The sequence below is a fragment of the Plecotus auritus genome, assembly GCF_963455305.1.
Source record: "Plecotus auritus genome assembly, chromosome: 3".
Taxonomy (NCBI): Eukaryota; Metazoa; Chordata; class Mammalia; order Chiroptera; family Vespertilionidae; genus Plecotus; species Plecotus auritus.
This window is the reverse complement of record NC_137772.1, coordinates 178047814-178067209: the sequence shown is the minus strand read 5'-3', so window position 1 is coordinate 178067209 and position 19396 is coordinate 178047814. Positions and strand designations below refer to the sequence as shown.

Here is a 19396-nt window from a genome sequence, read left to right as displayed (position 1 = left end):
AGAGAGAGAGAGAGAGAGAGAGAGAGAGAGAGAGAGAGAGAGAGAGAGAGAGAGGAAGGAAGGAAGGAAAGAAAGGAGGGAGGGAGAGAGGGAGAGAGAGAGGAAGAAAGAAAAAAATTGGGATTGAACTAGGATGATTTTAAGTGTCAGTAGAATAAGGACTTAAATATCACATATGCTTTGATTGACAAAATTCAATAAAGGAATTTTCAACTGGGAAAGTACCAACTCCTAGAGAGTAAACTATCAAGATTTATAGAATGCATATCAGAAATACAAGGAAATGGGGAAGGTTAGATAATGAATAGCTAGTTCTTTTGCTTTTCTGAAAAAACATGGATTGAGCACTATATATAAAATATGGAACAAATGTATGATTCCTTTTAGTTCTGAATGTAGGAGTTAAGAATAGATGGGAGTAGTTCTCATGCCATAGGCCATGACAGGACACAGGAATGATTCCTAGGGAGCCCTGGCCAGGTAGCTCAGTTCATTGGGACACTATCCAGATATTCCAAGGTTTTGGAATAAGCCAAGGTTGCTTGTGGGATACACAAGGTTGCTAGGAAGGGAAACAGCAGAGTAGTTGATTCAGGGAAATGATGTTTCCAGCTGAAGCCAAAGGAGTGGGCGAGGGGGGGGCGGAAGCACCTAGGTCAGGGGTGGGCAAACTTTTTGACTCGAGGGCCACAATGGGTTCTTAAACTGGACCGGAGGGCTGGAACAAAAGCATGGATGGAGTGTTTGTGTGAACTAATATAAATTCAAAGTAAACATCATTACATAAAAGGGTACAGTCTTTTTTTTTTATTTCAATAGTTTTATTCATTTCAAACATTTTAACAAGCAGAATGTAAACACTAATTATTATAATTTGAAACTTCAAAAAATGGAGGAATCATAGCACAATAACATACCTTATATTGAAGATGGCAAAGGCAAAATAAAATTGCCTAACAAAGGAAAGGTACAAAAGCCTTTCAAATTAAACTTAAATATAATAAAATAATTTAAAACTAAAACAAATAGAAAAGAACAAAATGTGTAAACAGTAAATTAAACATTTTCTTTAGTGCAACTTCCAAATTATGCCCAGGACGTAGATGTAGATGGCAATGTAGACTGGGTTGAAAGGTTTTTGGTCTTTAAAACATCAACTTCAGTGGGAACAGTGTTGTTGGTCTCCTTTTTAGCTAATGCTCTGAATACTGTGCTCTCCAGGGGCGTGTCTCCCTACATCACCACGATAAAGTGTCTACGCATTCCCAGGGTGATGTCGAGGGATGCGTCCGCGGGCATTACAAGGAGCCTCTGGAAGACTGAGAGGTTGTTCCTTCTACTGAATCCGCCCACTCAGAAGAAGGAGCTGGGGCGGTGTTTCCCGACGTTGCCATGTTAACACTGCTGCTGGTGAAGGAGCAGAGGGGAGAGCAAGAGAACCCTCTGCTCTTTCGGCTCCGCGGGCCGGATAGAACAGCCGAACGATCGGGCCGGATCCGGCCCGAGGGCCCGTAGTTTGCCCACAGCTGACCTAGGAGGTGCTTTTTATTCTGAAAAGAGGTGAGTGAAGGAGGGAGGTGGGGAAGTGTTAGAACAACCGGGAGAGCTTTTTGCAGAGTATGCCAAACCCAGTTTTTCCCAGAAGAGTCTGAGATCTCTCTCATCCATAGATGATTTGAACTTTAAAATTTCCCCCTGCTGTAATTAGGTTTATTGTGCTCTTACATTGTCTGTGAGCAGCAGAATGAAGCAAGCAGAATCAGAATCAGAATGGGGAGCCATCTGAAGAGATTAAGAAGTACAAATTGGTAGTTACAAAATAGTCATGGGGCTGTGGAGTACCGCATAGGGAATATAGTCAATAATACTGTAATAACTGCATATGGGGTGCCAGGTGGGTACTACTTATCAGGGGGATCACTTCATAAATTATATAAATATCTAACCACCCTGCTATACACCTGAAACTATTATATAGTAATATTGAATTGTATTGTAATTGAAATATAAACATTTAAAGAAAAAAGACTAGAGAGCCATCTAAAAGAGGCAGTGAGAAACACAATTAGAACAAACTTAAATGTTCTTATGATAGCCACATGTCTTGTCCCTTTATAGTCCCAGTTACTTTTACCTAAAGAACTAGATGGTCTAGAATTAGGATGTCTTTTCCCCTAAGACAGGTAGGAAAGAACACTGGCAACAATTTGTTTTCTAGATTCCCTAAGAACATCACACTTCTTTTCTGTTTATATTATAATTACTTCATTTATTAGTAAACTTACCAAATTTATTAAATGACAGACCCTGATCTTATATAGCTAACAATGATCATTTCAGATTATTTTTCATTAATAAGTTTTAGGGTGGCTGTGCTCCGGTGAAATAGAAGAAATAACCTTAATTCATTGGCAGGCTATCAAAATTATCTAGATCCTAATCCTAGCTGGGTACTTCTGTGAAAGGAATTCCTAAGAATAGCTGATCTCATCACTAGTGTTCATTATGACTAAGTCCTGCAATATGCTGGGCCCTTTGCTGGGAATAAAGATGGATAAAACATAATTCCCACTTTTCATTGCTCACAATGTAGTGGCATATTTGGGTATTTAACTTTAGTCAGAGTAAATGGAACATCTGTGACCTCAATTCTTTGCTTCCCTTTTATCTCAACAGCCTAGTGCAATGATGATCGGAAAATTGTTGGACTTTAAAAAAAGAAAATTGTTGGACTTTAGAGTTGTAATGAACCTTAAATGCCCTCTAGCATCAAATATTCAATGGTTATTGAAAAAAGTTAAAAAATGGCCTTTATAAATATGAAAAATGTGCCATTTTACTCCTAAGAGAAATGCACATTAAACAATAATTTTAATCCAAAAATGTTTGGGAGCCTACTCCATTGGTGAGGCTGTGGGGAAACCAGCACTCACATACAGTGTTAGTGGGAGTGTAAATCTCCACCACCCCAACAGAGGGAATTTGGCTTTCCAAATTGCAAATTCAGATATCCTTTGACCCAGCTGAACTACACTTAAGAATTTATCTTTCAGATATTAGTGCATTGGTGAAAACATTTATGTTCAAGGTATTTAGTGCAGCATTGCAGCAACAACAAAAAAAAGGAAATAATCTAAATAGCATGAGGAGATTGGTTAAAGCATGAAGCTTCCCTCCAGTAAAATAGCATGAAGCTATTAAAAAAAGGGGGGGGGGAGATTCTGTATGTATTATTATAAGCTCCCCAAGATACATTAAGTGGAAAAAAAAATCAAGACAACCATACCAATGAAGGAAAATGTATTTCTTTGTATTGTATAAAGAAACTTTGAAAGGATACACAAAAAACTGGTCCTCTGTTGTGAGGGGAAGGTGATGGGAATTGTAGAGGAGACACAGAATTAGACTTTTTATTATATCTTTTTTGTATTTGTTTTCAGAATCATATAAATTGTGTAGAAATGTCCACATAATCGTCAATTACAGCTTTTTCACTTATAAGATGATTTGTGCTTTTGCATGCATTATTTCATTTCACCTTCATCTCAATCTCTTAGATCTTAAATGAAAAAGCTAATGTTTAGAAAATGTACAATTTAGAAATTGACTTTTTTTTTTAATCCTCACCCAAAGATGTTTTCCCATTGATTTTTAGAGAAAGTGGCAGAGAGGGAAAGACAGAAACATCAATGTGTTTCACATCGATTGGTTGGCTCCTGCACGTGCCCTACCAGCAATAAATTTGGTTGCCTCCTGAACGTACCCTGACCAACCTTGACTGGAATCGAACATGGGACCCTTTGGTCCGCAGGCTGACGCTCTATCCACTGAGCCAAACTGGTTAGGGTTAGAAATGGACTTTTAATAGTAACTTCAGTGCTCTCTTTACTACAGTTATAGATGTTGAATGGGGCCTCACCATCTACTCTTTAACTCTATGAACATCTTTTTTATGTAGGTAAAGGTCCGAAGTTTAGAATTCATTTCTACACTGAATGTTTTAATGATTTAGTGGTTTCTTGCAGGATGTTCTCAAACACATTGTGGAGAGGTGTTTTCAGAACATTTCCATTTGCCAATGTTCTCAAAGCAATAGCGTTCGCGTGTTCTTTCTCCACCTCTGGGGAACTTTAACATGGCACGGCTGTCTGGTTGGGCTGGAGATTATTCCAGCCAAAATCTAAGTGCCAAGCAAGGACAGGAAGATAGGTTGTTTTGGAAGTTAATATAGGGGCACCATGTCAGGAAAGGACTTGGAAGAAAGGACCTGAAGACTGAGGGGAGGGAGGTGTCAGTGTGAGGCCTTGGATGAGCCTGGGAAAGGCAGTGATCTGAGAGTAAGAAGGAAGTCAGGCCTTCAACAGTCCACTGAAGCTGGCTAAGAGAACAGACACCTCCATGAACAATCACAGCTGTTTCTCCTCCCCCTTTTATCAAGTCCTTCCCTCCTCCCCCTTTTAATTAGGGGAAAGACCAGACTAGTCAAAAGTTTTACTCCAAGTGACTTGCAGAGGAGACACAGAAACTAGAAATGAAGGAGTGAAAGTGAACTGCAAGAAAATAGGAAAACATATGAAGCACGGAGGCAGGCAACAAAACAGTCTGGCTGGTGCTGGGAAAGCTGCAGAGGGGAAGCAGCCCCCAAACAGTAGGCTTGAAGCTCTTCAAGGCAACTCCCATGTAGGAAGAGCAAAGACTTTGGGTTATGCCAAGGGCTGCCAAGCGGTTCCCTCTCCCTGCCCCAGTGAAGCTCCAGGGCTGGAAGGCCATGTCAGTGGGTCAAAGGTGGTTTCTCCCCTGTCAACTTTCCATATTTTCTCCCACACTATTTCTTATTCTATGTTCTTCATAACCTGCCAGATGCCTGACCTCTTCACCCTCAAAAGTGAATGCGTCTGGTGGGTCCAGTTCGTGCCTAACCCCATCTGTGTGCATCTCCTCTGGCTCCCCCCAAATTACCAAATATTGTGAATTTGCCTAGGGGGTCATTTTGCAGTCACCACCACCAGCTGGTTCCAGACTCAGCTGTCTAAGTTTTAAGGGCTCAGCACTCTAAGGGTCTCCCAAGAGGAGACTCGGCACTTGAATGATCCTGAGACCAAGGACTTCCTTAAATTTGCGCCCTAGGCCCTCACTCACCTGACCTGGTCTCCCCCTAAGCCTGGCCCAGCTCTATGCTCTGCTACCTCAGCCTCCAGGATGAGTTGAATCCCCAACTGACTGGGGAGTGACATCTGGGAGCCAGGATTTCAGGAGGGAGGCAGAAAGGCCTATATTGTGATGCCTTGAGGGTTTACATTTCAGGAAGGACAGTGAGGGGACCCACACATGGCTGCCCTACTTCCCCTGGGATTTCCCTGAGCTGTCTTGGGTCCCTACTCTGTTACAGTTTTTGTGTTGTTGTTTTTTAATCAGGACTGAATTGCTGAGAATGGGGGGAGAGTAGAGGAGAGGACCAACAGAGGAAATCAGTGACTGAGTCAATATATTTTTATTCAATGACAGGGACCATAAAGAGTGTATTATAGATCCCTAAGGATACAGACAAAGGTCCTCCGCTGAGTCATCTGTGGGAGGTTCACAGTCCATCTGAGGAAATTAAGTCAGACAATTGCTAGAAATCTGGCAGGCATGGAGCAATTGGGCTGGACAGCAAGTAGGCTTATACCCACAATGCTTCCTGGAAAAGAGCACCTTGGCACACAGTGTCATGAGGCATGGCAGGAAAGTGATGGCAGATAAGGGCTCTGCTGAGGAACATGCTGAGTACAAGTCCATGATCACAATCTCCCAGGCCTGGAACAGCCAGTGCCTAGATAGCCTTGAGCAAACTACGGCCCGCGGGCCGGATCCGGCTGTTCTATCCGGTTCTCTTGCTCTCCCCTCCGCTCCTTTACTTTGAATTTATATTAGTTCACACAAACACTCCATCCATGCTTTTGTTCCGGCCCTCCGACCCAGTTTAAGAACCCATTGTGGCCCTCGAGTCAAAAAGTTTGCCCACCCCTGGCCCTAGCATGTAGCGAAGAACTCAAAAAATAGCTTGTAGAATTGGAACTAGTTCTCAGGAGCCACAAGAGATAGGAAGGGACTGAATAAATCAAAATAGTGAAAAGTAGAAAGCCACTTTGGAAGTTACATCAAGGGAAGAAGAGCCTGTAGGGAATAGAGTAAAGGGCCTGGATTTGACAGTACCAGCAACTTTGGCCAAGTCCGGATATGAGAGAGAGAGATGTAGAGTGGTGAGATGGTAGCTGAGCTGCTATAGCCAAGCCAAGAATTTACAGGCAGTCCTCGGGTTATGTCGGATTCGACGTACGTCGTTTCATGGTTACATTGCCATCTCCCATTTATTTATAAAAAAAAAAAAGTTCCTTCATTTCAACATATGTACATATGTGCTTTATGTTTTTTATTATTTATTTACCACAAGTAAAGGTCAGGAATTGTTATCTTTCTTTTAAATTATTTTTACTGTTTCACTTCATTACTGCTGTGTATGTGCTCCATGTGAGTGACATGGGTGCTTATGTAGGTGGGTTCCGACTTATGGCGAAAATCGCGTTACGTCGTGCCGTAGGAACGGATCTCTGACGTAACCCGAGGACCTAATGGACCCTGCTTAGTAGGGTTAAGGCTGACAGAAAAGAAACTGGACAAGAGAGAGGAACTATGATGGAAGGAAGACAGGGATTGGGAAGAACAAACACCCTCAGGAAGGTGTGGTATTTCCCAGACAAAAGAAAATACCAAACCAAACAAATCAATCTGAAAAAGAGAAGTGGGAGTTAAGAGTGTAGGAAGCTGTCCTGGCCAGTATGGCTCAGTTGATTGGAGTGTTGTCCCATATACCAAAAGGTTGTAGGTTTGATTCCCTGCCAGGCAGGGAACATACCCAGGTTGTGGGTTCGGTCCCAGGTCAAGGTGTGTGGCAGCAGCCGATCAATGTTTCACTCTCACATCTATGTTTCTCCCTCTCTCTCTCTAAAATAAATTTAAAAATAAATAAATAAATAAATAAATAAATAAATAAATAAATAAATAAAACATGTCCTTTTATTGGGAATATGGAAGTGGTGACAAGAAGGGAAAGAGCCTGAGGTCTGGAGCTGAAGAAAGCAGTAGCAAGCTTTTTTCTGCCTTAGGGGAGAGGGGCTGATCACCTCCCCCAAAGAGAGGTAGGCTCATTCTAACCTTTTGGCCTTGGAGATCTCCATAGGGGTGGCAGGTTTGCAACTTTCATTTCAGCCTGTCCTCATGAGGAGGCCTAGGAGAGGAGCTGGAGGAGGTAACAATCCCTTCCTGTAGCCTGAGTTGGACAGAATCTTCCAAGTAGGAGAATGTTGTGTGTTTTTAAATAGACGATTTTTAAAGGTTTTTTTGGGGTTTTTTTTGTTTTGTTTTGTTTTGTTTTTACTGATTTTGAGAGAAAGGGAGAGGGAGAGAAACATTGATGTGAGAGCGTAACAGCAATCAACTGCCTCCTGCATGATCCCCTGTAGGGATGGAGCTTACAACCCAGGCATGTGCCCTGACTGGGAATCAAACTGGCTGCCTTCCCATGCCCAACCAACTGAGCCACACTGGCCAGGGCAGGAGAATGCATTTTTGACATAGGTGCCATGGCTTAATGGGTTACAATCTCTACCTAGTAGAGTCTGGGTTCAAATCTCCTTTGTATCACATCTTACTAAATGAGCCTGGTTCCCTCTTGTGTCCTCGGGGCTCCCTGATGCTCCTGCTGCCCTTGCCCATACAGTAGACCAAATCCTGGTTAGAAATTCCTTGCATAGCACCTTATTGTTCTCCAACTCCTACGCATTCTGAAGTTGGAAAACTTGGATTCTTAAGGGCTTGGGACAGTTGGCTTTACTCCCTACCTCTGTGCTGAATGCTCACCTAGTCTGCCTCCAGGGCAACTATTAGGCCCAGAAAAGGACCAGATAACTAGCAAAGGAGGATCATTTCCTGGGTTGTCAGTTTTTCAGCTTTACATTGGATTTCCCCTCTTTGGTGTGTCTGTTCCTTTTGTCCTTTCAGATTTTTGGACACAAATCCTCAGTGTCCACTTTAGAAGCTCCAGCCCCAATCAATCACAGCAACTTGGTAGTTGCCCCACCAGTTTCTGAAATTGGTGGCTGACCCAGTCCTTTCATTGATTAAAGAGTGAAGAAGGCAGGCCTTGGAACTCAAGAGGAACAGAACTGAAAAACAACTAGCTTGGAGAGGTTGCAGAAAATCAATCTGACAACATTGAAGAGGGTACGATACCACTGATTGAAATGGAATTTGAATCTCTGAGCCAGAGGTTCTTAAACATTAGCATACCTCAGAGATCCAGGAAGATAGGCTAAAAGACTAATTGCTGGGCTTCCCTGTATTATCCCCCCTAGTTTCTGATTCAGTGTGTTTGGGGTGGAACCTGAGAATTTGCATTTCTAAAACAAGCTGCCAGGTGATGTTGATGATCCTGGACCAAAGATCACACATTTTGAGAGCCTAGGCCTATTAGAGCATTCCAGGGAAAAGAAAGAAATTTTGCCAGCTCGATCTCTAAGGGGTCTAAGAGAATAGATTTTACTTTTCTGTTATTGCCCAATCCCACTCACTCTCATCCAGAGATGGAAAGAACCTATCTTCTGGTACCTATGGTTCTGCGTCACAGCTCACCCTGTCCTTGATACAAATAGATAACAGCAGTTTGATTGCACGAGTGCTGGAAAGGGAAGGATTTTGTCCCAAATTATATCACCTCTTCAGCTCCCTAAAGGCATAACATTTTAACAGGGGAAAAGATTTTCCTTCCACTTCCACTACCAGATATCAGAACACTTAAAATGTAAACAGATCTGGGTAAAGCTAACACTTTGGGTCACATTCTCCTGTATAAGGGATTCTTTACAGAGATACTTTGATGGGATGCAAAGGGGAAGATACCTGCACCCTAAATAGAGGTACCACAGAGGGGAAAAGGTGACAGGTTTCTTATATGGTACTTCTCTATTTTACATTTTGCCCAGAGAGAACACAGGCATTTTTTATTTAAAGCAGTTAGGGTGGACATATGGCAGAGGCAGTTGGAAGATGGGAGTTTGAGGCTGATTCCCTGTGGGAAAAATCATTCAAATCTACTTGCCCATATGATGGCTGTTGCTTATTTTATTTTTTGTCCAAAGGAAGTGGTGTTGGACCGAGGTAGAGAAGAGAGTGGTACACCAGAAATGACCTAAAGGGATGCCCCTTCTGCAGAAGGCCCTTAGACTCCATGATGCCTTTCAGTTGGGTGCTGTGCCTGCACCTACACTTTAGGGGCTTCACTTCCTAGCCTTACAAATACTAAAACAGATTAAAAGCTGGAGGTTAATATCTAATTATTAAGAATGTGATCTGATAGTATGGAGAGTCACCTCCTCCAAGTCTTTAAAACAAGGTTTGTGAGGAGCTGGATTTGTTAGCATACCGTATCTTTAAAAAAAAAGAGTTGATTGTAAGCAATACCCTTCTAGTCATTTATAGACCAGACTATTCTTATATCCTACTGCCTCCGGTATCTTATTCCTTAAAATATTTAGTGACCATTGCCTTGTATTCTTGACATAAATATATAATGACCTTTCTTTGACCCCAGTGTAAGTGATTCCATGTATATGAAAAACTGAGTGAAGTGCTAAAGTATATTTTTTCAAAAAGGAGTTCCTGGTTTTTATCAGATCTTCAAAAGAGTCTGTGATCCAAAACAGGTTCTGAACCACTGCTTAATAGAGCTGATTTGCATGAATGAATGAGGCAGAGTGGGAAGGTAAAAGAAATGGCATGGTCCAGTTTCACTACTGGAAGGAAATACTTTCCTGTTCCTTGGGGCTTCTCCTAATACTGATCCTAGAACACTCCTGTCTATGATAACCTAGAACAAGGCTGCCTTACAAAGGACTGGCCATATGAATACAATCAAGAGAAGTGCATTCCAGGCAAAGAAGTGCATTCCAGGAAGACTGCTCTGAGCAGCAGAAGGCAGGGACTGGGTTGATCAAGTCATATCCACTCTAAGAAGACCATTCAGCAAAATGACCTTATTTTCAGGTCCATATGGGTCCAGGGCTCTGAGGAGCTGTGATTCACCCTATTTTCCCTAAGCAAATGGGACAGTCATGAAACTAGACTGTTGCAGCTCCCTTTATTACCTCTCTGGTTAATTCCACCAATTGTGGTTGAAAAATAAGTCTGTTAAGGAAAAACCAGAATCTACGCATTAAAGAGAAAAATACTGACTTTCATCCTCTCTGCTCCTCTCCACTCCTCTCCCTCCCTAACCCCAAACTGCTCTTACATACAAGATAATTTTTAAATTGTAACATTGGTATTAACACATCATCAATAAAGAGAAACAATGACCAACTCATCAACTAACAGATGCTAGAATATTATGCAAGTCCTGGAGTTAAGAGTCTTAGCATGGACACTTTCCCAGAATTGTGAGCAATACCAACTGGAAAGCACATTACCCTGCATCAGCTGCAAAATTAAGCCACAGCCATTTCCCCTAAAGTTCTGTTTCGGAGAGAATAAGATCCTCAAGAACAGTGGTCGGCAAACTGCGGCTCACGAGCTACATGCAGCTCTTTGGCCCCTTGAGTGTGGCTCTTCCACAAAATACCACGTGTGGGTGCGCACGTACAGTGCGATTGAAACTTCGTGGCCCATGCGCAGAAGTCGGTTTTCAGCTCTCAAAAGAAATTTCAATCGTTGTACTGTTGATATTTGGCTCTGTTGACTAATGAGTTTGCCGACCACTGCTCAAGAATAACTCTGCCCCCTTGATGAGGCAATCAAGGTCACACAAGAGTAATGAAACAACCTGTAAGCACTGTGATTCCTGCCCTAATTTCTCAGCACTTAAAACAAGACAACACACCACACAACAAAAACAAAAAACCCTCACTCAGCTTAAAGCTTCTATATGCATCTTGCTTGAAATCAACAAGAAAGAGCTCACCTCACTGAGGATGTTCCTTTCTCTCTCCACCCAAGCAAAAAGAATCTGTGGTCTCGAGATTCGGACATAGAATATCCAGTTGTCTTGATCTCAGTGACATTCAAGAAGTCTTTATACCTCAACTTCCACAACATTACCCATCATATAATCCTTTCCACTAGGGCTCCCATAATAGATGAGCTTACTTCCTATCTTGAAACAAAACAAAAACCCCATAAAATTCCCACTACCCTCATCACCAGAACACAGCCCCTAGAAAATCTAGCTTTTACAATTTGCACTTTGCATGCTCTCTTCAAAGACCCTGCATACAGATACACATTGACAAATACACAGTCAAGAGAAGAGGGGGACTGTCCAAGGAGATGAAGTTTTTTCTTCTGTGTGAGTCTGTGTTACTTGGGAGTATAAGGTCCATCTCTTAGCATGGTAGTATGATCTCTCAGCTGCATATACATATGTGCAGGATAAAGGAGTAGGAATAATGCGTGAAAAGGTTATTATTTCTACTTTCCATCAGGTGGGGTTGAGAGGTGTGGATGTATATTTGGATGATTGGGGTGAAGATGATGGACCCACACAGGAATGAGATCTGCCCTTCAGCTTTCACTTGGATAAAAAGGGAGGCTCTTTTCTGTTTCCTCGTTACTCTAACCCAGTGTTATCAGAGTGTTTCATGGAGTCACCAGTTCTGTGTGATGTGAGATAGAAAGAATACTGAGGTCAAATACATTTAGGAAACGCTGCATTAAGAGGCTTAAAATTTGCTTTACTGCATACATTTTCAGAGCCTTTAATATGCCAACATGGTCCTTCTCTCTCTCATGTATAATGTAAAGAGAATAAAAGAGTTATAGTATACAGTGGTAATACTAAAAATATTTAACAACTGGTATGGCATAGGCTCCAATCAATCAGAATGGACCTCAGCCATAAACCGCTGGTACCACTGTACCCTTGAGAATGGGCTCGGGCTGAATATCAGCCCATGTAGTAAGCATTGTTTCCCAAAAGTTTTGCCCAAAGAACTCTATTTTATGTGGTATCTCACAGAAGTGGTGAAAAATGCTCTGGCCCATGCTGAAACCTCATCTTTCTAGGGATGAGGCCAGGGCTCATGATCCTGGCCATCGGGGGCAGGAGAGGGGCAGCTCTGGCAGAGACTCCTGGCAGCACCAGCTGATAGATGTGACCACAGCTACAGCAAAAACAGAAATCAGAAGACAGATGTCCCTCTGTCCCAGCTGCTCCTGGGACTCTGTCCCTGATGGGTCAGCAGGTGTCTGTCCAGGTGATGTTTACGGCCAAAGCTCTTCTCACAGCGAGGGCACTGGAAGGGCTTCTCCCCAGTGTGGGTCAGCCAGTGTCTCACCAGGTGGTGCCGTCGGCCAAAGCTCTTCCCACACTCAGTGCACACGTGGCACTTTGGCACTGGTGGGGTGTGCTGCTGTTTCCTAGCCCCAGGGCTCTCTCCAGCTTCTTGGCCTTTGCAGGATTTGCCTTCCGCATGCATTCTCTGGTGGCTGGCCAGATGGGAGCTGCATCGGAAATTCTTGCCACACTCAGAGCACCTGCTGGGCTTGTCATGCATGTGGGTTTTCTGGTGCCGGATCAGGTGATGTCTTCGCCCAAAGCTCTTTTCACACTTGAGGCAGCTATAGGGCCTCTCCCCAGTGTGAGTTTGCTGGTGCCTGGCAAGGTGGGAGCCCCACACAAACTGTTTCCCACACTGGGGGCATGTGTGTGGTCTTAACAGGGAATCCATCTCTGTGCTACACAGAAGATTTGAGAAGCTATCTTCCTGAAGAAATGGTGGGCCCAGGAGCATTCCTCTGGAGCTTCTGGGCATGGAATCCCAGCTCTCCTCCTGCTCTGGGTTCCAGAGAACAGTATCTTCAGATACACTGGATAACATTCTGGGAGGTTCTGCTTCTAGTTCAGGGGTATCCCCCTCGTGCTCACTTCCATCTCCTGTGGAGAAGGAAAAATACCAACCCCAAGATGGGAGTCACCAGAGAGGACCTCAGGACCCAAGTCACAAGTGAGGTTGTATGATGTCTGTTAGGGCCTAACCTTCACCCAACAAGGACTGAGAGGACAGATTTTAATGTTGTACGAAACAGTGCAAGAGGTGTAGAGGTTAGAAGCCTAGGCTTAGGAGACAGACTACCTAATTTTGAATCTCGGCTTTCCTACTTAATTTCTGTTAGCCTTCATTTCTTCTGTAAGATGTAAATAATTATAAGATAGATAGCACAGTACCTGCACATAGTAACCACTTAGTAAATGGTCTGTGCTATTGTGTTTATTTATTTATTACTATTACTTATTTACCACTGATTTTTCCTGTTTAATTACCATCTTCCTGCCTAAGCATAAACAGAGAGTTAAGGAATGTGCTGCAGTCATCACGGGCTGGCTGGCCACCTGTCAGCAATACCGGAGACGCCGTGGAAGCCCTTTCTGTAATAGGTGGGAAGTTGAACAACAACACCAACAGTCATTGCAGCAACTAATGTTTATTGAGTGCTTTCTATGTACCTGGTGGTATTGTTCTACTATGTTAACATATTTAAGTCTCACAATAACTTACACGTGAGGAACCCAAAGAGAGGTTAATCACTTTTCTAAGGTCCTGAATTCAAATCCACAAAGTTTAGCTCCAGAAACCTGCCTTCTAAAACCGTTCTGCTATACTGTCTTGCTTTTAAAGAAAAAGAACTCTAAACCTTTCGATTCTACAGCTCTCCAAGGCAGAGGAAGGATTAGAGGGACATGGAATGATCACATTCCAAGAGGGATGAAGGCTGTGCCTGAAAAATCCACTCTAGGCTCTTACCTGTATATGTTACCCTCAGGATGTCCCTCTCCTCTAAGTCCTGTGGGTCAGGGACCCATTGTTCTTCCCCTCCTTCTAGTTGAGAAAGCATGTCCAGCTTAGGAATTGGAAATCCTGCCCATGGGAAAGGAAAATAGGGATGTCAGTTAGTACAAGGGTAATTCTATATTTCTGAGAAAAGCCGTTTCCTATATTCTTTAGAACTCTAGATAAAAGAAGGCCAGATACAAGCTTCACCCTCCTCATCCCCTCCCATTTTTTAAGTTGCTCTTCTCTTTCCCCCCAGAAAATCACACACTATTCCCCAATGCATGTGTTCTCTTCCACTTATATTTCAAATATTTCCAACCCAAGTGTCCTTTCTGGTCACAACTTCATTTATTTAGCTCTAACACAGCTCTCTCTCCATCCCTGCCCATCCCCAACTCCTATCTTTCCCTAGATAGTTTCTGAGTTTCCAAGGACTCAGTTCTATTTCTTCGATGTCCTGCTCTCTGTTTTGTAAAAACCTGCAAATTCCCAACTGAGAAGAGCCTAAAGTTCTCTTTTCCATGGTTCAGCATTATTTTGCTGCTGTCTTTAAAAATGATGCCTCATTTCCATTCTCCTTCAATTAGTCCTAGTGCTCTTTTTCTGGTGGAAGGATAGACAGGTCCCCTGACAAGGACAGACACTATCCAACAGTGCTGGAGCACAGGGCTCATCCCCCAGAGTACAGTCTTTTAGTGGCTGGGGAAGATCATGCTTACTTAGAGAGACCACTATCCCACAGTTTTCTTGCATGACATATTCTCCATAAAAGTCTGTCTGAGAAGGGTCCAGGCTCCGCCACTCCTCCTGAGAGAAGCACAGTGACACATCCTTGATGGTTACCAGGCCCTGAAACAAAATGTAGCATCATCTGTCACCAGTTGTTCCTTAAGGAAAATGTGATCCCAATATAAAAGGATGGGGTAGTAGAAGAGAGAGGGCAAGAGAAGATCTGGAAAAATAATTACCCAGAGGCCCCTGGGTAGGCCCATGGGTGAAGGGGAAATGAGGAGAGGGGTAAAGGTAATGGTCAGTAAGTGAGGTTAGTGTCTCTAGAGGATTCTTCCCAAATGGGACTAAAAGTCGGAGACACCAGAAAATCATTGCTCTCTCTGTTAACTATATGTGTCTACCCAGTCTCTTCTTATTTCCATTGAAAAAATTATTTTATGCTCTCCTTCCTCCACTTGACTGTTCCTTTTCTATCAGCACAAAATGATATATATATATACAATAAGGACACATATGTACTACCTTAATCAATAAAGAAAAAAAATTTTTTTAAATGATATAGAGAAAACATTCACCCCCACACCCACCACCATGTCATATCCTTATCATCTGAGGCAGCATAGTATGGTGTTTAGGAGTCCAGATTCTGGAGCCAAATAACTCCTAGCTCTGCCATTTACTTGCAATATGGCCTTACACACGTGCCTTAGTCTCTTCCTGCCCTTTTCCATAAATGCCCCATCATCCACCCAATCTTGTCTACTTTATGCTCTTCCAAGCTTCCTTCAGGTTCTCTTTTCCTAATCTTCACAAATTTATCTCTTAAAGAATATTAATGAATTGTTCTTAAAATCTCCCTGTGGATAGCACAGCCATCTAATAAAAACAACAACACACCTGACTTCTAGGAATTCTCCTCTTCTTGTTATATCTTCATTCATTTTTAAAGGATATTTTGAGCCTCTTGGAAAGGGATAGAATCTATTCACTTATAAGATGAACATACTATTCGTGATCATGTGAAATAACAATTCAGTGGGAGGATGCTAAGGCTTACAGAAAGGCAACAGTGATGAGACCCCTGGGAGAGGCCAAAGGCAGCACACAGCCCACCTGTGATCCGGCTGCAAGAAGTGCAGCTGCCATCTCCCAATCTCCGGTGCTCCCCTCCTGGGGAACGGCAGGAACCCAGGGAGCCGACTGAGCTGGTGAGGGGAGAAAGGAACCATTAGAGGTGTACCATTCATCCTTTCCCAATAAGAGCCTAGGCCCCATTTTAGCAGGACTTAAGGGTCACGGTTTTTCTATAGCTATGCCCATTGGTAACTCACATGCAGAAATATAGTAGAAGAGACCTTCACTCAAAATGTTTGGTAAGGGTATTGAGTGGCTTTTAGTAGATCTTTCCTGTCATCCATCTCTACTACACTGGCTATGGTATGAATTTATATTATTTAAATGTAATTTTCATCTTGTAAAGTATATCTTACTGGGTGTGTTCTCCAATAGCAATCAGTGTTGCTGTCACTTCCTTAGTCTCCCACATTTGGTACCACTAAGATGCACTTGCAGCATGTGGAGGGAGTGGTTATATAAGAAGTGGGGAAAACCCTATTGTATGGCTTGCAGAATACAGGAGCTCCTTATATTCCTGTGACCAGGGCCAAGGAAGAATGGACTAGCTGTGATATTGATTATGCTGTTCAGTTCAAGGCAATTGGGGATTTTTAACTCTACTCTCTGAACAGAGATTAGGAGACTACTTTGCACTGTACTCCCCCCACACACATCCTCCAGACACTCACCCTTTTCCTGAAGGGACTGTGGCTCTTCTTCAAGGTCACAACACAGGTGTTCCAGTGGCCCTGGTGCCATTCTCCATGGCCCCTCCTCTTGGCTTCCCCTTTCCACCTGGGGCTCTGCTCCATCCAGCTGGACATTCATCGACTCCCATCCTGTCCCTAGGGCTGCTGTCTGTTCTGAAAGCATTTTTGCTGCGAACCCAAATTGTGACCTGGAACAAATTCATATCAACAGTTCCCATGAAAATGGAAAGGGCTGATATTCCTAAGGGAGTTAGGGAGACAGCAAAGGGATAAAAGATGAAACTGGATAAGAGCTTGATGGAAGATGAACTTTAAAAGCTTGATACAGTCCAATCAACTGAGCCTGAGCCAAGCTTCTTGCAGGAACTAAGAAATGAACAGGTGCCACAGAGCAAACTCACTAATGGCTATTTTGGGAACCTTGTGATAGAAACAGAATATCCCTGAAGGCTACAAGAACTTCATTTAAGAAAAATAAAGGAACAATCCTGGAAATTCAAAAGCTATCCACTAATTCCAACCACTGAAAAGACAGTAAACAATCTGGAAACATGCAGGAAGGAATGCACACAGACTTGCACCCAACAAAAATGGATATAATCACTTATAAGATTTTCTGCCACAAATTCCATTCACATTGATTAGTTTAGAATAAATTATTCCTATAGGTAAAAGTCCCAGACAAAGCATGTATTTGTGTCAAGAGCACTTTTGTTTCTAACAGAAAAAAAAAAAAAGTGAAGAAAACAGGAAATATGGCCATGGGGAAAAGTTAAAAACATGGACATAGTTTTGTGTTGGTTAAGAAAGGCTAATGAATGATACTACCAATGAATAAAGAGAAACGTTTTCAATTTCTATACGGATCTCTTCTGTGTGTGTGTGTTTTAAGATCCTCACCCAAGGACATGCTTATTGACTTTAGAAAGAAAGGCAGGAAGGAGGGATGAAGGAGGGTAGGAGGGAGGGGGGAGGGAAGAAGGGAGGGAGGAAAGGAGGGAGAGAGAGAGAGAGAGAGATTGAGAGAGAGACATCCATGTGAGAGAGAAACATCAATCATGTGCCAGAGAACCATCGATCGGTGTACGAGACGATGCTCCAACTAACTGAGCCACACCGGCCAGAGCCAGATCTCTTCTTTTGATGGCAAGAGAAGAGGTTTAGGTTTTTAAAAATTCTTCATAATAATCCAGCAGTGTGCAGGACTGGGTGTGTGGGCTCTCCTTTTCTCTGGACATCTTAAAAGCAGGACAGGTCCCACTTGTATTGTGATACAGGCCTTGCTGTCTTATGGCACAGAAACAGTCTATGACACTTCACAGAGTCCCTTTCTCCTTGGCAGAGCTTTGGTAACTAACTACTCTGGCTCACTCCTATCTACTCAACAACATTTGCAAGAACCCAAGATCCCAGGATGGGTAATGACAGATATCAAGTTGTTTATTTTCTTGCCATTTCTCTTTGACAAAAGAGGTAGGTAGGAACCCTAAGCCCAATGCACAGAAAGAGAACAAATTCCCCTTAAATCTCAGAAGTCCAGACGCCCCAGGGCCTCACGGGAGCATCCTGGATTGATTCCCAGTTTAGGTTTCCTTTTCAGAGACATCTCATAAGAAAGGAAAATTCCCAATAAAGCAAGAAAGAGAAACTTCCATTTTCGTTTTCTCCTCTGAATTCTGGCCCCTATATTCGCTTCACTTTTAACACACACATAAGGCACCACCAATTCATCCTCTTCACCAGCGGTCTTCCTTGTTCTCTAGCTCCCTTCACAAATCCTCCCTCAGGACTTTACCTCCAGCTAAGTATCTGGACACCTGTCTCCAACCTATTTCTCCATCTCCCCAGCAGCAGAGTCCCTTGATGGGAGGCCTCTCCCGCAGAGCCCACTGGGCCAGCTGTGAGCCTCCCCAGGCCACTGACAAAACCGGCCAAGTGCTGGCAAGAAATCTCAGCACAGGAGGGAGGGTGGAGGTACTCGTGTCCTCAGACTGCATCTCCCAAGATGTTTGCTCTCTCAGAGCAAGCACCTGGCAGTTAAGGTGTCAGCCCTAACCTGGTTTCTCCTGGTCCCAGGACGACCCCAGGCCTACTGGAGTCGGGTTCTAGGTTTTCCATTTCCTCTTTTTTCTCACATATCTGGGGGGCGGAGGGAGGAGGCCGCGGCAGGCACCTGCAGAAGTTAGTTTTTGCAGCCAGTGCAGCTGGACAGAGAAAGGACCATGGTATTGACACGAGTAGCCCAAGGGCACAGGGACGAGCGGCGCTCAGCGGAGCAGCAAGGCCCCCGCCCCGGGCGGGCGTGGGCCCGATGGGCGCCGCTCCGGAGTAGGGTTGCTTCCTCCCTCCTTCTTGTCACAGTGCCCTGGAGGGGGTCACATTTCAGAGTATCCGAGGCTGGCAGAGCGGGAGCCGGGGAAGTGAGGTCAGAAAACAGGTTTTCCGAGAACTGGGGCATGAGCGAGTGAAGAAAAAGGGGCCACGGGCAACCTGCGTGCGAGTGACAGCGGCGGGAACCCGCGGGGCTGACAGCGACGCCGGGGACGAGGGACACTGGGCGGGCGGGCAAAAATGTCAGGAGGGGCCGACCCCGGGGAAGGCAGCGATCCCGAGGCCGCGGCGATTCTCCTCCCCGCCCCCACGGGTGACCGGCCCCCACACGCCGCCCCGAGGAGCCAGGCGTCCCTCCCTCCACTCGCGACTGCCGCCCGCCCGCCCCCACTCACCCGGTCGGCCTGGCCCGCGGCCCGGTGCCTCCTCCAGGCACCGCCCGCCCCTCCCTCCGCCCTGCGTCTCGCCGGAGCTGCAGCCGCGGAGCCAGCGCCAGGCGGAGACGGCCCGGCGAGCGCGGCGGGGCGGGCACAGGAAATCCCGCCCGCTTCCGGGGCTCGGCGGTGGCGGCGCGGGGGGTGCGGGGGGCGGGCCGCGGGGCCCAGACGTCGGCTCCCGCCGCCGGAGGTCGCCACCCCGGGGACG

The 19396-nt window shown here is 44.4% G+C and overlaps 1 protein-coding gene across 1 annotated transcript; it reads right to left on the bottom strand.

Annotated features, from left to right (window-relative positions):
• Positions 1-799: 799 nt before the first annotated feature.
• Positions 800-19300, bottom strand: ZNF641 (zinc finger protein 641). The gene is made up of 6 exons (XM_080662847.1): positions 19147-19300; positions 16400-16608; positions 15708-15799; positions 14582-14711; positions 13833-13946; positions 800-12964 (listed from the first exon to the last, which is right to left on the bottom strand). The coding sequence occupies exons 2-6, from the start codon at positions 16581-16583 to the stop codon at positions 12210-12212; spliced, it is 1275 nt and encodes a 424-aa protein (XP_080518973.1). The 5' UTR covers positions 16584-16608; positions 19147-19300; the 3' UTR covers positions 800-12209.
• Positions 19301-19396: the final 96 nt, after the last annotated feature.